Raw genomic sequence first — 19352 nt, 5'->3', positions numbered from 1 at the left:
AACCTCAGGCTTTTTCTCCAGATTCCTAGAAGTAACAGGGATGTGAAGGAAGGCAACTCCTAAGTACCAATACTTGTTACATTCCTTCATTCATTCATTCTGGGTGAGCTAGAAAGAAGCCACCAGGATCAGACACAAAAGATTCCTGGGAATTTTGACCCAATCAACCTACAGAATTAGAAACATCAGCAGTGAGCAGACAGGAAGAAAGAGAATCCTTCAGACCAAGTTGGAAGTCACTTTTTTGAAAAGCCCACAGACCCCTCTGGTCTCTGTGTTCTGTTCGGTGAATTTTCCCTGACAGTTGGTGGTTTTATTTGCCAGAACCACAACAAAGAGGGTCCTTGAGTTTCCCTGGGAGCGTTTCCTCAGACCTGCACCTCTCCTAGACCTCACAGAGGTGTCACTGCTGTTGGCTTGCTGGGAGTCCAGCACCTGAGCCAGATCAAAGGCATTTTCCGACGCCAGCATGACCACAGTCTCGCCCTCACCACATAACATTAAAGCTGATGATTAATCCCCTTGGCCCAGAAGGTTCCTTCCCACTCCCAAGTACAAAGCGGGGTGGGAGTGGGGACTTTATTTTCGGCACAACACGACCATAATAAACTGGCATTTTATGGCTTTCATTCATTGCAACCAACTGCAGCTGCCCATCAAACTCGTTAAAGCCCAACAGTTGCTTCATGGGAGCCTTTTATATCACTAGGAAAGTGTAATAAGAATCCCCACAATTTCTGAGTGTCTACTATGTACTACAGATGTATGTACATAATTCATGTTACCCAGAAGCCCTGTAAGACTGGCATCCTCACCCTCAGTGTGACGGATGAAGAATCTGAGGCTCAGAGAACTTAAGTAGCACACCTTAGGTCACAGGGCCAAAAAGCACATAAGCAGATGTCCAAACCTACACCCATCTGACTCTGAAGCCCACGCTCTCTCCACTCCTGTACGGACACATCACAATCACACACAACACAGTAAGGCACTGAGGGGGATGCACTTGGAACTCAGACAGAGCTGGACCTGAGTTTTCAGCTCCAGCTGAATAGCTTGGTGACCTTGGGAAAATTACTGGCTTTTTCTAGGCCTTAGTTGCTTAATTTGTAAAATGGATGCTGTACAACAAGCGAGCATCATTTTCATTAAGAGACCAGGAAACTGAGACATGGGGATGTCACAGACTCACATTCATATGGATTTGCTTTTGCTCATAAATCCCAACTGAGTGGGGTAAAAATGCCTGAAATTTAGGCTTTACAGGAGAAACCAGATCAGATGTGTCCCTGTGAAAATGGGAGATGATTTAAAAAGGTTTAAAACAGTGTTCAGTGAAGACAAGCTAGCAAGTGTAGACTCATGTCAGGGGAGATAAGGTCTGACTGCCCTGGTGGGCACCTCCTGTTCAAGGCGGGCTTAGGCCTCCGTAGATCTCTCCCTTCAGCTGACAGCCAAGCCTTACAATAGGGCTGCTGAGGGGAAGAAAGAGGCCAGGGCTTTTAAACTTAAAGAAGTTCCATTTAAGAGTTCGTCTACAGATACAAACAGAAGGAATTTTTTTTTGGAGGGGGTGCAAGAAGTCCAGCACTACTGTCCCTTTAGGAAGTTGTCCCTAATCCTGGACCCTCCCCAGGCAGCCACTGTGTCCTTTCTGCCCAGCAACACCAGTGCAAGTGATGGAGAGCTAACCCTGGCAATGTCACCTCAATCCATCCTCACAATACTATGAGACATGTACTACAACTCTCCACATCTCACAGATGAGGAATCTGGGGCCCAGAGGGGTTAAGTGCCTTGCTTGAGGGCCCACCCTTAGGAAGTGGAGGAACTGGGACTGGAAACCAGTCGGGCGGCCCCATCATCTTTATGAAACGTGTGAGAACCCCTGCCACCATGCCTAGCACATACTAGATGCTCAGTATCTCGAGTTCAGTCTGAATCTATCCTGTGAGGCCTTGTACCGTAATACCTGTCATCATCTATCTCACCAATGGGAGGCCCTATGTCATCCCTACGTCCCCAGGATTTAGCACAGCCCCGGCCACAAGAGCAGAGGATCACTGGATAAGTAAAAGTATCAATATTTACTCAACCAAAATATTTCATGGTACAAAAGGCTCATTGGTCCCCACGGTTAACTAAACACGGTTTCTCATGGCACATAAGTCCCTCCATCGTCGTAGAGATTCTGCCCTGGACTGTATCCCAGATCCCACTCTAATCCTTACGCATGTCCCCGCTACTCTCCCATTTGCCTTCCTCCTCCTCCCCCACCCTCTCCTCTATTTTACTCATCTGGGAAAAATCCAAGGAGTCGTCCATCGTCCATCGTCCATCTTAGTTTAACAGAGTAACGACTTTTAAATAAAAATATGGTAGAAATGGGTACTTATCGAAATGGAATGCTTTCAGACTCATGCATTTAAAGAAGATATAAATTTTAGGGCAGGCACTAAATTTTAACTGCAATCTTGGAGAAAGCCTTTCCACTAATTCATGAAGAAAAATTAACAAAGTGAAAATTGCTTATCAGTGTTCTTTTGAAGTCATGCTATGCAGCCTAATTCTATACATCATCAGACTGCTCCCAGGGAGACGGATTTATATTGATTGAGAGAGAGCTCAGCGGCCAAGGAAAATAGACACCCCTGTGCAGAGAAGACTCAGCTACCCACTAGGGACAGATCGTCTGGGAGCGAGGCTTGGCCATCTCTGGATCCGATTTCACCCCTTCCGCCTCGGCTCTCTAGCCAGGGTGATGTCAAAGGCAGACTCAACCCTTTTCACACTTTTTAAGAATTTGGCCCCTGGAAAAAGATCTGGCAAATCTAAGCAAGGCTATTGGAAGGAGGGCTGAGCTTTCAACTAGACACAGCACGGGGGGCGGGGGGTGGGGGCGGGCAGGAAGGGAAGGAACTGAGGCGGGGAGGGGCCAGCAGCTCAGATCTCCTCCCGGGCTGGGCTGTCCTCCCTGGAGTGTGGTAGCCCCGCCCTCGCTCGCTTGCTGGGCAGACTCACCCCCATGTGACAAGAAGATGTTCCACAGATGATAGCCAGCCGTGACGTCACCGGCTGTCCCTCACAGGCGAGGCCATGCCCCCTCACATCTGCTCCAATCACTCCTGTGAGAAACCAAAACAAAATCCTCTTAAAAAAAAAATAAGAAGGAAAGAAAACTAAAACAAACATAAAATACTCTTTTTTTATACCAAACAACATTGAGAAAGCATTCCATGTGTAGGCCAGTCTCAAACAGAAACCAAAAGAACGTAACTGGCCTGCCAGGGGAACAGGGAAACATGTTCTGCTTTTGCTTTACTCTCTGTCAGTGTACAGCCTCGAACATTGGAATAATAATACTAACTGTAATTAGAATAATAAAAGCAACAGCCATCAGTGATTTTTGCTCTCGAACTACCAGGCACCATGCTGAATGTTTATATGTATAGTCTCATTTTATATTAAGCCTGTCAAGTTGATATTATTAACCCCATACATCAGTGGAGGAAGGAAGGCCCACCTATGGATGCAGTGACCCATCCAAGGTCACACTGCTAGTAAGTAGCAGGGCTGAAGGGAATCTGGTTTAACACATCACATTTCAATCTCAACGAAGGCAAAAGAATCGTTTGATGACTGGATCTTCTCGGCATCTCTGGCTCACCATTCTTAGTACTACTCATCCCAGAACTCTCGGTATAAAGGATAGAGTGACTGACAGTGAGTTTCTGTTGAAAGAATGCCAGGTGGCAGAGAGTTTCCCATAAATGGCATAAGCTCAGGCTGCTTCTCCACACAGATTGTGTTCCTTGATATTTGCTGGGCAAGTGAAGTTATAAATGCGAGGGGAGAGTTAGAGAGACCATTTAGAGCCTTGAGTCGCCTGTCATTTACTTAAATATCCAATGAGCACTTTGCACACATAAAACGATATACTGGGTGTGATGTGGGAGCCAGAAACATGCAAACATTCCCAGCTAGGACACAGGCAGGAGGCGGAAAGCATCAGGGCAGAGCACAGAGGCCGGATGCGGGAGAGAACAGCTCCCTCCGGCTCCATGGGCTTCGGGCTGTGCCTCCCCGCTCTCCATCTCTAATCCTCAGTGCTCCTTCCCACCTCCAGACCTTTGCATTCGCTCCGCCCTCTGCCTGAAATGCCATTCCCCAGCCTCTTTGCCAGGTGAACTCCAATTCCTTCCTAACTCAAATGTTACTTCCTCGGGAGGCTTCCCTGTGCCTCCAGGAAAGATGCAGCTCCCAGTCCCCCCTGGGCTTCGCTAGCATACAAGACACTGGTAACTTACAGAACTACCACAGCCCGTCTGCCTCTCCTTTAATCATAAAAGCTGCAGGAAGCTGGCACTGTCTCGCCCACGTGCTTAGTCCCCCAGCACCGACCACAGTGGCCAGCACAGAGCAGAAAGTGAAAGTACCAGTGCCTGAGAATGTGAGGATAAGACGACAGTCCCTGTCCTCGGGATGCTCACGGTCCTGTGGGAGGGAGGGAGAAGCCTAGATGGAGCATTTCAATGCAGGGATCAGGATGGGACAAGAAAAACTGCAGGGCCTACAACCACTATGGAGAACAGTATGGAGGCTGTTTAAAAAACTAAACATAGAACTACCATATGACCCAGCAATCCCACTCCTGGGCATATATCTGGAGAAAACCATAATCTGAAAGGATACATGGACCCCAATGTTCACTGTAGCACTACTTACAAGAGCCAAGACATGGAAGCAACCTGAAGTTTTCACCAAGTCCCCTGCTCTGCTCGGCATCGTGGGGCTGCCCCTGCAGCCCATGGTTCCCAGACACCAGGCCAGCCCTGCCAGGAGGTCTGAGGGCTGAAGGCACTGGAGAGCCAGAGTGCATCTCCCCCGCTTCCCCCGTGTCAGGTGGCTGCGTCTCCTCCATGATTTCAGCTCTGTTGACAGGGCCACCAATGCTCCCACTTGGCCTGTGTTCACCGCCCCTCGCCTCTGGTTACACAACCTCCTCCTATGTTCCTCCAGCTAGGGGGTGGCAACAGCGTCCATTCTGCTGACCCCTGGCTTGCTTCACAGGGAATATAGCCCTTCACGGCTCCTCCATAACTGGGTCACCATTTTTGTGTATTAAATTCCCTCTTTTCTATGTACTTAAGAGTGCTTTACATTTTTCTGGGAAATCCTGGGTGATAAATTTCCCCATCCAGGGCACAAAGGCTTTCGGACAGGAAGAAACCCTAGATATGAGATAGTTTTAATTGAGCTGTATTTGCATGCTCTCTCTCTGCATCTGTCTCATTTAATTCTTACAACCACTGAATGTGATTGGTGTTATTATTATCCTCATTTTACAGAGGAGGAAACTGAAGCTTCAAAATGAGAAGTAACTGAACCAAGGTCACACAGCTCACCAGAAGCAGGGCTGGGAATCACATCCACGTAGTCTGATTCAGAACTGCTGGGTCTTAGGTTTTTCTCTAAGATAAAAACCCAATAACTAGGTGGATGATGTTTACTCATCTGCGTATCTCAAAATATTGTGGCCTTAAATATATTGATCCTAAGATCCTTGACAGAAAAGTGGTTGGCCACTGTGGGTCCACAGTGTTATAAGAAAGTTCAAGGAATTCCTGATGGTGACCGCCTTTACTGGTCCCACATATGTAAACCATGGACAAAGTTTATCTCACAGGGTACTTCAATCCTGAAAGGGGGTTAAACATGGGAAAAAAGAAATTTGTGGAAAATATTTCTCTGTTTCTTCTCTCGTTAGCAGATTCATTGTTGATGTTACTAGGCTTAAAATCTGGGAACAAGTGTGCTACAATGAAAAAAGCATGGAATTTGAAGACAGAAAGACCTGCTATAAAATGAAGAAGATAACAATATCACATGGTAGCTCTGATACAGAGGGAATGTTTAAAATTAAATGATTAATTAATGGTTGCTATGTCACTACTACCACCATCACTATCGCCATCAATATTATCAATATCATCTGAACTCTTTCTCAAGAGACAGTTGTATTCTTCCCACATTTTTAGAAAATATGTTAGATAGCTAGGATAGGCTGGATACTGCATTAAAATCTTTAAATATTGTCTCATTTAATCTTTGCAACATCTACAAAACATAAATATTCTTTCTTCCCTTCGGCATACACAGAAGAAGCAAAGTAACTTGCCCAAGGTCACAGAGATGTAAGACCAGTGCCAGGATATGGCACCTTGACCTTGTTCTGTCTGACCCTAAAACCCATGTTCTTTCTAGAATCCCTCACTTTATGAAGTGATACTTGTCTTATATAAAGGAAATATAGTTGGAAGTGTCAGTTCACCAGGGAAATTTAGCAAGAGCCATGGGTTTAGAGTTTGAAGATCTGGGTTTGAGCCCTGATTCTGCCACAAACCACCTGAAAGTCTAAACTGCTCCCTCACACCCACAAGGAGAGAAATGGATCACAGATAGAGGTTCTTGTCCAGCCATTTTCAGTATATAATATACACAGTGATTCTTTTTAAATACCAAGTCCACTGTCTCCTTGCCTGGAAACAGGAGGGCAGGAAAAAAAATCCCTCCCAAGATCCTATATTCTCAAGTCCTGAGGAGACTTAGAAAACCTCAGGCCAGGCTGGTACAGCACTGGTGAGAGGCAGGTCTTGCCCAATTTCCCCTCCAGAGAGGTTCTCTGCACTCTGCCTAACTGATCTGATCCAAGAGATGTGCAGGGCTGATGCCTCTGTGAGACCACATGAATCCCAGCCCTGACATATCTCATTTTTCCTTTGGCCACATAGAGTGCGGAGGGGCCGACCCGGGGAAAAGAGGCCCAAAGTAGGGAAAGCAACAAAGGGGAGGAGGAGCTTTCTCCTTTCTGCATAAACACATTTCACAATCCATAGAGGGATCATGGGCCTCACGTGTACATCAGGAAACAATTCCTATGACGGGGTTTTGATAAGCACAGCCCTCAGCACTGCTGGGGCCCTTCACATGACTGTTCATGTGTCAGTGAATTCAGCATTCCTCAGAAAGTTTAAAGGGCAAAATTAGCAGCTGAAGAAATAGGCACCAAAAAAAATAAAATTGTGAGATGTTCAACTGGGTCTTCCCTGAAACTTGCACAATGATCAGCTAATGGTAGTTGCTTAGTAAATTTTTTGTTGAATGGAAAACAAATAGCAGAAAAACAAGCATACTGAGTCAATGAATCAATTCAGGGCCTTTTATTTAATGACTCCTCCCCTTCCACATATACAAGAACACAGTTCATATCAAGGAATATGTTTTAAAAGCACAAAATTAAAAAGGAAAAATTAAAAGAAAAAATTAAAACTTCTTTTCCTTTATGTGCTATCTCCCTCCCTCTGCCCCATCTACCAACCATCCATCCTTCCATCCAAACATTTATTGAATATCTATTTATGTCAAAGAAAAAAGAGATTTTGCAAATGTTATGATTAAGAGTGGGTTATCCTGTAATTTATCAAGCCACAACTGCTTTGAAAACTTTAAAAGGTTATACAGAAGAAAAACATCCCAAGCTCTAGCATTTGTGCTATAATTATCTCATACTTTATAGCTATATAAAGTACTTTATAGCTTGCAAAGCATCCTTAAACATTGTACCCTTCATGTAGCTTTTAAAAAATCCTATGTGTTATTTTATTTTGAGATCACAGTTGAAGAAACTGAATTTCACGGAGGTAAAGTAACTTACTCAAGTTTATTTAGCTACTTGGAGGCAGAAGCAGGGCTCAAACTAGGATTTTTAGTCTCCTAGTCTGAAGTTTTTTCCCTATGTTTGAAAAATAAAAAAGGTCTGCTTTGGATGGATTGGTATCTTGAAAAAGGTGCTCTTAAAATAACAACCCCAGATACCCTCTCTGAAGGAAAAAAGGACACGAAGGATTTCGAACATTACCTAAGACTGTTATCAACTTGAGACTCTTGAATCGGCCATTTGGAAGAATGAACTGACTGATAAATTTCATCAAATGAGTTGTTTGACTAAGCTGGCCAAGAGCTTTATAGGGTCCCCGGGGAGAAGGCTCTCTGGAGCCTCATGTATGCAAAGCCTCATGTATGCAAAGCCTGCTTCAATAACTGTAAGCTCCCGGAATGGTAAGAAGCATATCAAAGGCATTTTCTCTGAAGAGGACCAAACACCAGCCTCTACACAAGAAGATACTGAATTTATTCTTTTGACTAATATTCATTCATTTTATATAGAAAATAATATATGGGTTTGGCATTAGACTGCTGTGCTTAAAAACCTGGACTCATTCATCATGGGCCCTTGGTTAAGTTTCTTATCTCCTTTATGCCTCAGTTTTCACATCTGTACAATTTGAATAGTATCCTCCTCATAGGACTGTTATAAGGATTAAATGTGTTAACATATGTAAAGTGCTTAGACCAATGCTGTCCAGAGAACATTCTGAGATGATGGAAATGTTCTCTATCTGCGTGCTCCAATAGAGCAGTCACCAGACACAGGTGGCAACTGAGCCCTTGAAATGTGGCTAGTGCAATAGAGGAAGTGAATTTTCCACTTTAATTTCAGTAGCCACATGTGGCTTAGTGGGTGCTGCATAGGACAGTGCTGGTTAGAGTGTGCCTAGCACTACAGGAATCCTTGCTGTTTTTATTACTGTTGCTATTACTGTCTTCAGACTTAGGCTTGAATCCCACTGACATGTTCTTGGGCAAATGCCTTGATCTCTAGAACCTCAACTTCCATATCTGAAGATTCTGGATAACAACACTTACTTTATAAAATTGCTGTAGGGATTAAGTGAGATGTATGTGGGACCTACCAGTACTCAATAAATGGGACTATGAAATCCGGGACCTACAGGAGTGCTTGGCATAAGTGTAGAGACTTCCTACTTATTCCTGAATGGGCCTTGCTCAGCCAGGCCACTGAACATTTCCTCATGTTCTTCCTTCTTCTTAGAATGTTCTTTCCACAGTACACTCCATCCCCAAACAATCTCCCTGGGGAACACAGACTCCATGGTGAAGACCCAGCTCTTTCATCAGAAGCCTTTCCTGACCGTGTCTTCCCCCATCCCCCTGGGCACCCCAGCCAGAGAGAACTGGCCAGGCCTCTTTCCTTATGCCCCACCCTCTGACACGGTACAGATTCTATCGTTGAATCTGTAACGTATTTGTTTGCACAGCTGTCTCCTTCTACCATACTGTGAGCCGATGGAGGCCAGGGCAGACTCACCAATTTTTGTTGTTGTTGTTTAACAAAGGAATGAATGTGTGTGGCACAAGGCATGTACTGGTAAAACACAAGACATTTTCTAGATAAGGTAGGAGATTTAATCATGGGCAAATACTCCATGCCTTAAATATACCTAACAGTGAAAGATACTGAAGAGTTTTGAGGGACAACTCATGGGTGACGGTAAAACTTTTACTGGAGCCTCACAACACACCTTGTTTAGAATTGTCAGAATCACTGGTAAAGAGTAAAGGTCCTGGGCTTCCCTGGTGGCGCAGTGGTTGAGAGTCTGCCTGCCAATGCAGGGGACACGGGTTCGGGCCCTGGTCTGGGGGGATCCCACATGCCGCGGAGCAGCTAGGCCCGTGGGCCACGATTGCTGAGCCTGCGCGTCTGGAGCCTGTGCTCCGCAACAAGAGAGGCCGCGATGGTGAGAGGCCTGCGCACCACGATGAGGAGTGGCCCCCACTTGCCACAACTAGAGAAAGCCCTCGCACAGAAACGAAGACCCCAACACAGCCATAAATAAATAAATAAATAAAAATTAAGCTTTAAAAAGAATATCACCAAAACATTCCGAGAAGCAACTGGCCCTGAATCTGATCAGGGACCACTTCTTAAAAAAAAAAAAAAAAAAAAGAGTAAAGGTCCTATGGTCCTTCTGATTATTGAAAGATTGCTTTGTGCCTCACACTTCACAAATATTGTTGTATTAAGTTCTTATAACAAGCTTGAGAGGTAGTTATTATCACACTGTTTTGCTAATTCAGAAAATGAGACCAAAAGTTGTTCAAGGAACTTGTCCAAGCTCTCCCAGAGTTACAGTGGGGAGGACGGTGTCACACGCAGATCCACCCAACTTTAAATCTCATGGAGCTACAGAAACTAGTTCCTTTCTTTACAACCACTCATAAGAATTCTAAGTACTCACAAACAGCAGAGCTGAACTCAGATCTCTTTCAGGATTTATTGTTATAATCCACTAAAGCAAGCCCAAAGGGTTCATCTCAATCCTAACACATGAAAGGGAGTGAAAGAGCTGAAAAGATTTCTGTGATCCCAGCGTTTAATGAAGCATCACCTTGGCTTTGAAAGAAATGCCATTTAGAATGCATCCAATCTAAATCCTAAAGTAGGTTCACCTTTTTAAAAAATCCCATGTAAAAAGTCTACAAAGAAATTTTACACACCTTGACACTGCCACCATCCCTGTCCCCTACACTCCACCCCACCACAGAGCTGGAAACATAATAGGGAAGGTCTTTGTTTAAATGAGATGCGAACAGACTTTACTAGATATTTGCACTATTTAGGGCATAATGGTGAACAATGAGGGCTCTAGAATTAGACTGCCTGACTTCAAGTCTACAAGCTGCAAGTCTTAAGCCACTGAATCTTCTTGGGCCTCAGTTCCTTCGTCTATAAAATCGGAATGATGACAGAATGTAGCTCATAGGGCTACTGTGAAGATGAGGTGAGGAGAACGGTACCTGGATCATAGTTTACTCCACATAGTTGTGCCATCGTTGTCATCACTTGACCACTCTGTCTTTGGTGTTAAGAGCAGGGCTTGGCCTGACAGTTCAGGCATTTCCCTCTTAGCATGGTGCGTGCTTTGCCAGAGGGATCTGGGCTTACTTAGATTGACTGGAACATTTGTTTTCTGTCCTTGAGTATACAACTGATGACAGTATAATGGGGGGCTCAGGGGAATAAAGAAAATGGGGTACCAGGTAGTAGAAATGATCCAGGCTAACATTTTCAACATTGTTGATAATAAACCAAAAGCTGTTTATATCCCTAAAGCCACGATAACATGTAGCACCATTCGTCCTGCAATTCAACTTGGTGATGGCAAATGTCATTTCTGTCTAAGTGCTACACTCATCCATGACCTGCACCCATCAGACGTCAATACAAGAGCTTTGGGAGGGTCGGAGAACAAAGCATAAAGCCTCAGATAACTGGGTCTCACTACTTTGTTCCTCCCTTCTACCCAGAAAGATTGAATCTCAAAGGTAGGCTAATAGGTAATAACTTGGAAATCTGAGACTCAGAGAACACTAGCAAAATCCATAGTAAAGACAAAGCAAAAACTTGATTTCAGAAATTCCTTTCTTCCTAACCTCAACACAGCCTCTAGATTACTTGGACATTCTCACCTGTGACCTCATAAAAGACAATTTTTCACTCGCAGGCATTAGACATGGTAAAGGGTCAAGTTGAAATCCAATCTAAACTGCCAAGTTAACTCACAAAAAATTACTTACTTTCTAAAATTAAAAATTAAAAAAAAAGACACGTGCACCCCAATGTTCATTGCAGCACTATAAAAAAAAAAAAAAAATTTAAAATAAGAGAACTGGTCCAAGTACCACAAATGTATCTTAAGGAATAAATCCTTAAATAGATCTCAAACTGTGACTCTAAATCACACAGTTGTCTTCTGATGTTTTATAAATTAATTAATTCACCAGCTATTTATTGACCCCCGATTATAAGCCAGGCACTGTGTGAGGAGCTAGAACTCTAAAGATGAAAGTTGTTTCCTTTTATTCTACAAGACCCCAGTCTAGGAGGGCTGGAAAGGCATACAGGCAGACACTTGTAAGACAGTATGGGACAACCAGTGACTCAGACCTGAACACGACTAATGAAAAGCGTGGAGCCAGGACCCCGACCTAGTTTGGACGGTCAGGAAGGGCTTCCTGGAGGAGGTGAGCCAGGAGCTTCCTCAGTCAGCAGGGGAAGGGGACAGCAAAGGAAAGGCATTTCAGGTAGCCCTGGAGACAAAAGAGACAGTTAAACAAAGACACAGGAGAGAGAAACAGATGATGCGAGCTGCTGGGCTGCACAGTCTGATGGAGATGCAACCTTATATTCTGAAGAACGTGGCTGGACAAAGCTCAGGGTCTGAAGTCAGACAATTTATAGTCCTGGATTCCCAGGTCCACCCCAAGTGTGCTGTGCAGCCTGCCATAAGCTAACTCACCTCTTTGCGCCTCAGTTTTCTCAGGTGTGAGGTGAGAGTAATGGTACCTACTTTACAGGGTCATTACTCCTGCTTTTAGTACTGTACTCCCAGTGTCCCAGGAAGTACCAAACCAAGTCCTGAGCAAGTTGTAATACGTGGGCACCCTACGCATAAGGCAAGACAGAAGAACTGCTAAATAAATATCAGTATCCAACTTCTCCCAGGAGACAGCAGGACTAGGTTTCCTTCAGCAATCTTTTCTTGCCCCTAGACAAATGGTCTCATTCATAAAATTATCTGAAGGCTCCTTGCAGGTGAGAAAGGCACTAGGCACCCTGACAATCCCCTTAAAGACACAGAGCAGGCCAGTGAGAGGCTTCAGGAAAATGCTAAGGGGAGATGGGACTTGCTCAGACAGACTCTTTAGGACACCTGAACCTGGGGAAGAGGCCTGAATTTCAGAGGAAAAGATCTTAGTTGGCTCCCTGGCTCTCTCTCTCCCCAGCCTCTGATGCCACGCTCAGGGCCTCCTCCCTTGGTGGGAGTTTCGGTTCCATCAAAAACTTCCAGAGGTTTTGTGGGGTTAGTTGAACATTGACAGATTCTTCAAAGCCTGGAATTCACTCCCAGAGCCAAAACCAGCCAAGTTTCTACGGGGCTAGGATTTCCCCTGGGGAGGGTCACGGGGCTTCACCACACCTAGACTGATTGATCTAACCTTGCCTCATGCTTTAGACAACAAGGAGACAGAAAAGAAAAATAGAGTCTGAAGCTGGATCCTCCTTTCCTGGCCCCCATTCCCGGGAGAATGGGGGTGGGAGTGTAAGGCGACCTACTGCTGGATAAGAGTCAGGCCAGAGAGTCAGAGAATTAAGTGCTATGCAGAGCAGCTGGAGAGAGGAAAAAAAAAAACCTGAGCAGGATAAAGGGCCCAGGGTTTTAACACAATGAATGACATGTGGCTCAAATAGTTTCAAAGAGAACAAAGGCTTAGGTAAATAAATAGTGTGGAAGACGAGAGCAAAAATGAATTACAGCAAATCCCACAGGAATACGCTGGCATTTTTCAAAAACTGTAGTTGAAACGACATCGCTGCTTCAACAGAGATCAAGATTCAGCCCTCCCTTTCCACCTACGCACCTGCTTCTGACACCCACGTTCTCAGGACAGCAGCCCTGGGCTCTGCTCTCCAGCCAGGCTCTGCTCTCTTTTCTCTGTGCCTGTCTCCCAGGCCCTGGGGCACAGGGCAATGGCCTGAAAAGGGCACTGGATTTCAGAGAGTCATTTCCAGCCACATGACCTCAGGCAAATGAGTGGAGTTCCTTGAGCCTCTAGTACCTCCTCTGTAAAAGGGAAGTGATGATTTCAAAGTAAAATGTAAAAATACAATCTTGTTTTGAAAGAAAAGTGCTGGCGCATGTTAGGCCCCGAATAATATTCTCTCCCTCCTCCGTTCAGTAGGATCCAATTCGATAAACCTTTACTGAGCACAACTCTCCATGAGACACCGCGCTCAGCACTGCAGGGGAAATAATACTTGAAAAAGCATAATCACTGTCCTCAAAGGGCTTACAGTCTCCTGGGAGCCAAGGACACTGGTACCCAGCAGCCTAACCGCGGCTGCCACAGGGGCACAGCAAGTCTCTAGCAGAAGGAATGGACTCACCCCGTGTGGGTCCAAACAGGCTTCTCCACTGAGGACCTTTTTCGCCTTTCAGGTGATGGTCAGAGATCTCTTCCACCTTGGCTGTGGCCACTCACCCTGGGTCCCGCTGCAGCCTACCTCAAAAGCCTTAGGTCTTCTCTACATCACTATCATCATAACAGTTCATACCTATGTAGGGAGCTCTTCTAAGTGCTTTATGGAAATTACCGTGGTATTGGATCCTCACAATTACTGTTATGAGGCCCATCTTGGAGATGAGAACCTGAGAGCCAGCAGGTAAGTCAATGACCCTTGATCACAGAGAGCAGGTGATGGTGTGGAATAGGAATTCGGGCAGTCTGGCTCTGGAGATCATGTTTTCCAACCATGAGACTGTAGAAATGGAGTTGTGGGTATTCTTGGGCGGTTTTTTGGTATCCAACATTTCTGTTGGATATACGCTGTATATTCATATTATTTCTCACTCTTCCTTTGCTCTCTTCGTAAGTTCTGTATTCTAAAGGGAAGAATTCTTGAGTGATTTAAAAAATAACACTCAGTCCATCTTCTCGAAGCACCTCTGGGCAGACCTCTGGAGTGTGTCCATGTCAGCGCATCTCCTTGTGGGCTCTTTGGAGAGACGACTCCCATGGCCACCTGCAGCGCAGACCAGAGGCAGCAACCGAACAGACAACGTGAAGCAGCTTCCGCCTGCCGGGCCTTCCAACCTTGCGTCGCCCCGGCACACCTGTTATGCTGTCACTGGGCGCAGTGCCCCAAAGCTTGCTGGTCCTCATCATCATCCACATCCTCCCCACATTCTGCCATCTACGTGCCAACCTACAGACTAAATTCTGGCAGGTCCACAGGTGTTCTTTCCGTCTTCATACCATCCTCTTTCTATGGCGCTGTGTGGCCTGAGTCCATTTGGGCTATTATCAATCAAGTAATGCAACCAAATTTCATTAAAAAAGAAAAAGAATTTGACTAGTGTCCTGGAATTTGTCAGGATAAAACTTAAACTATAATAGTGGGAAGAAAAGAAAACCTCTAGTGGGAAAAAAAACACAACAGGAAACGAGTAAATTTTTGCTTTTACTCTTACCCTGGCAGAGGGAGGAACATGTAAAAAATACAAACGATTAAAGGGTTCAAAGTCATTTTCACAGTTCACTGAAGTACTGAACCACTGTCAATTATCAGAACTTAGCTGGGAAGGTTTGGTATCCACCCCTAATTTCTTAGTTTTCATTTGTACCTTCTGACCCCCTCCCCCATTTCTCCAGCAACCACCAACCTGTCCCCTGTATTTATGAGCTTGGGATTTGTTTGTTTGCTTGTTTGCTTGTTTTTAGATTCCACATGTAAGAGAGCTCATACAGTCATCCAGTATTTGCCTTTTGCTGTCTCGCTTATTTCACTTAACACAATGTTCTTGAGGTCCATCCATGTGTCACAAATGGCAAGATGTCCTTCTTTTTAATGCCTGAATAATATTCCATTATCTATAAATTGTATATAAACTCTACTGTATGGTATAAGGCAAGGGGCAACATTCAGTCTTTCCCATATTGATATCCACTTAACATACCTCACAGCTCTGCAGTACTACCTTTGTCATAAATTAACTGTGAATCTGTTTCTAGACTCCTTAATCTCTTTTCCTCTAGTTTGTCTACCCTTGCCCTAATACCAGCCTTAATTACTTTATAACAAGTTTTTTTATATCTGTTAGTATTAAGTCCTCCCAACTTTGCTGTTCTCCAAGGTTGCCTTATGATTGGCTCTTTCCATAAAAGTTTCAGAATCTGATCATCAATTTCTAGCCCCTCACACAGAAATCTGCTAGAATTTTGAACTGGACTCATTGAGTCTACACTACAAACTAGGGAGAACTGTCACATTTATGTAATATTGCATCTTCCAATCAATGAACATCATATATCCCTCCATTTATTTGTGTCTTCTTCATTTTCTCTCAATAATGTTTTACAGCTTTCTGCATAGATGTCTCTCACATGTGCAGTTAAATTTACTCCTAGGTATTAGATTTCTTATATTATTGTTAATTACGCTATTTAAAATTTTATTGTTTTAAATGTTTCTTCTTTACAAAAATGAAACTTATTTTTGTCTTGACTTTTTGAATAGCACCCCTGCTGAATTATCTATAAATTTTAATATTTTATCTATAAAATGTTTAAATTTCTATATGTGTGTTATTGTGTCATCTATGATGTTAGTTTTATTTGTTTCTGCTAATCTTTATATTTTTCTTGACTTACTGCACTGGCTAGGACCTACAATAAAATGTGGAATAGGAGTGGTGAGAATGGGAAAGTGTTATTTCACCATTAAGTCTAATGTTTGAATTAGGTTTTTTGTTTTGTTTTCTATATATCCTTAATCAGAATAAGAAAGTTCCTTTCTATTCTTCGTTTGCCAAGATTCTTTTTTCTTTTTGATAAATTTATTTATTTATTTATTTATTTTTGGCTGTGCTGGGTCTCCGCTGCTGAGCGCGGGCTTTCTCTAGTTGCGGCAAGCGGGGGCTACTCTTTGTTGCGGTGAGCGGGCTTCTCATTGCAGTGGCTTCTCTTGTTGCAGAGCACAGGCTCTAGGTGCACGGGCTTCAGTAGTTGTGGTACGCATGCTCAGTAGTTGTGGCTCGCGGGCTCTAGAGCGCAGGCTCAGTAATTGTGGTGCATGTGCTTAGTTGCTCCACGGCATGTGGGATCTTCCCAGACCAGGGCTTGAACCTGTGTCCTGTGCATTGGCAGGTGGATTCTTAACCACTGCGCCCACCAGGGAAGCCCACCGAGATTTTTTTAAAGTCATGACTCTGTCTTAAATTTTTTTATGAAAGACCTTTTTTTAAACAACTATTAAAATTATCATATCATTTTCCTCTTTTTTTAAAATATGAAATTGCATTAATAGTTTTTTTCCAATGTTAAAATAATTCACTTGAGTTTTTTTTACCAGTTTTGGAAAACTTTTGGAAATTATCTTTTCAAATATAGCTTCTGCTTTATTATATATCTCCTCTCATTCTAAGATTCCAATTATATCTCTGCTAGACCCCTTTACCATGCACATCTCTCATACTCTTTTGTGTATTTTGTGTATTTTCTATCCTTTGTATACTGTGCTGCAGCATGGATATACATGGATATTTTTCCACAGATATTTTTTAGTGTGCATGGATATTTTTCCCACCTATTGTCCAGTTCACTAATTCTCCCTTTGGCTATATTGAGTCTGCTGTTAACTGTATACCATCTTTTCAGTTCTTAATTTCAATTACTGCATTTTCAGTTCTACAATTTCTATTTGGTTCTTTTTATAACTCCCAGTTCTCTGAATTCTCCATCTTCTCCTATAATTTCCTGAACAAATTACTCAAAGATACTTTAATGTCCATGTATAATACTTCCAACATCTGGATCTTCTGTGGGTTTGGTTTTTCTCTTGTTTTACGAAAATTCTTATATTTTGTATAACTAGATTGTTCTATAGAGAAATTGTATATGAAAAATTTTATTTATAAGTTGAACCTCTGATTATGTTATCTTCCTCCAGAAAAAATATAATTTTCCTTCTTGCAGCTAGCTGAAGTAGGGACAGATTAACAGAATTTAATCAAGCGCTGAGTTTATTCAAAGCCAGGCTTCAGCCTTTGTAAAGTTTGTCTTTTTCAGTTTACTCTTATGGTCCCAACTAAAAGCCTAGGGTGTTTATCAGTACTCTTCATCCTTAATGACCCCTGAACTCAAGTTGTTGTCTTTCCAGCCTGGAGAGATTACCAAATTGGTGTTTCACTTACCCTTACCAGAGTCTCAGCTGCAGATTTCAAATCAGCAAATGTCCAGCATGTAAAGCAGTAGAAGTATCAAGCCCAATTCTTTGGGTTTCTCTTTTGATTATGGCCCCTCAGGTCAAGTGGATATCTCCATGAAAGACAATAGGTTTTAATGAAAGCCCCGCTTAGAAACTGGATGAATTCCTCTGCTACTTTAAGGTTAAAAAGTTATTTACTATTTAGTGCCAAATATGAGAGAAATTTTATTTCAAATTTAAAAAGATACTTTCATACATTTAACTTAGTAATAGATAGGAGAAATATAAAGAGCATCCAAAATTGTAAACAACTCTTGCCTAATCAATGGATTTAGAAAGAAGAAGAAGGAGGGGGAAGGGGAGGGGGAGAAGGAAGAAGAAGATGTCAAATTCCCTGTCTTCCTTTCAAGGCCCTCTGCCACAACCCTATTTCAGGCTACCCCTTCTCCTTCACATCTTCCTCTTCCCAAACTATTGTGAATAGAAATACATAAGTCCTGCGTGGAATAAGTCTCTTGCTTAAAACCACCTTCAGTGGCTTGACAATGCCTGGGTAGAAGAGCGGGGGAGCACAGACTTTTCAACATGGTGCTCAAGTACTGCCATTCTCTCCCCACCTATTTGACCCTGACAGCTTCATCTTCCAGGAATCTCTCATAGATATCACAGGCTTTGGCCAAATTGAAACGCTTGCCATTTCTCAACACATTTCAGTGCCTTCACATATGCTATTGCTATTCTCTCCATCCAGACTCTTCTACATTTCATTGCTTCCAGTGGAGAAGATACCCATTACTTTGGGTATGGTTCACAGGTTACCCCTCCCACTTCCCCAAAGGACCATGGCGGCTGACGTTCTGGGGTTCTCATTACTAGTTGCGTGACCTTGAACAAGCGGCTGGGGATGATGTGATGATCATACAAGGAGCCTACCCAGCACATTCCTGCCATGCTGAAGTCACTCAAGGAATATTAGTATCTTTGTTCTTCCCTTGCCTTAATGTTTCTACTGAAAGAGACTTCTCCCTTTCTCAAATTCCTATAGAACTTAGTCCTCATGTTATATCTCTATTTCTTTACGTCATTGACTTTGCCACAACATGTTGTTTATAGACAAAAACATTAGCTGATGCATATGCTTCCTGGGTTAAGTGCTGGGGTCTGAAGTTACAGAGATGAATATGACCAGATACAATGCCCACAAGAAGCTCACAGTCTAAGTGGGGGAGACAGTAATATAATCATCTACTTAAGTGTCTAAATGTTATTGTCTATGTGTTACATTCAGAGACAGGCACATGGGGAAAGAATTATTAGCCCACATGCATTAGGCTGGGCAATAAGGTTACACCACAGTAAAGCAGACAATGTGTGAATAAGAGCCAAATTATTCCAGAATATTTAATGCATTTCGCAGAATTGAGCTATGTGGGTTTTTCTTTACAACTTTCAGTGGTGAGAGGCCTGAATATAAAAGGTGTATAGAGTCCACTCATGTTACTGACACTGGTGGCGGAGTCCACACCCCCCTCCGTTTTCACAGTGGTGAGTCACAAGGCTGGCATGCTTTTAACTCTCTAGGCTAAATTCAGCCCAGGAAACTGTAACAATACAGCTTAACAGCCTAACACAATCTCTTTAAAACAAACAGCTTTCCCTAGAC

At 43.3% G+C, this 19352-nt stretch overlaps 1 protein-coding gene across 10 annotated transcripts in view; it reads right to left on the bottom strand.

Annotated features, from left to right (window-relative positions):
- Positions 1–19352, bottom strand: part of FGGY (FGGY carbohydrate kinase domain containing) — a 415080-nt gene that overhangs the window by 171985 nt on the left and 223743 nt on the right. For 9 of the 10 annotated variants that reach the window (XM_068539986.1, XM_068539983.1, XM_068539982.1 and 6 more), the window contains one exon: positions 3022–3125. In XM_068539986.1, coding sequence (XP_068396087.1) covers positions 3022–3125 — 104 coding nt within the window. Of the gene's footprint in view, positions 1–3021; positions 3126–13344; positions 13420–19352 lie in introns of those variants that run through there. The other variant, XM_068539993.1, reaches the window with a different exon arrangement.

The sequence above is a fragment of the Eschrichtius robustus genome, chromosome 3 (genome assembly GCF_028021215.1).
Source record: "Eschrichtius robustus isolate mEscRob2 chromosome 3, mEscRob2.pri, whole genome shotgun sequence".
NCBI lineage: Eukaryota > Metazoa > Chordata > Mammalia > Artiodactyla > Eschrichtiidae > Eschrichtius > Eschrichtius robustus.
This window is presented reverse-complemented; position numbering and strand designations above follow the sequence as displayed.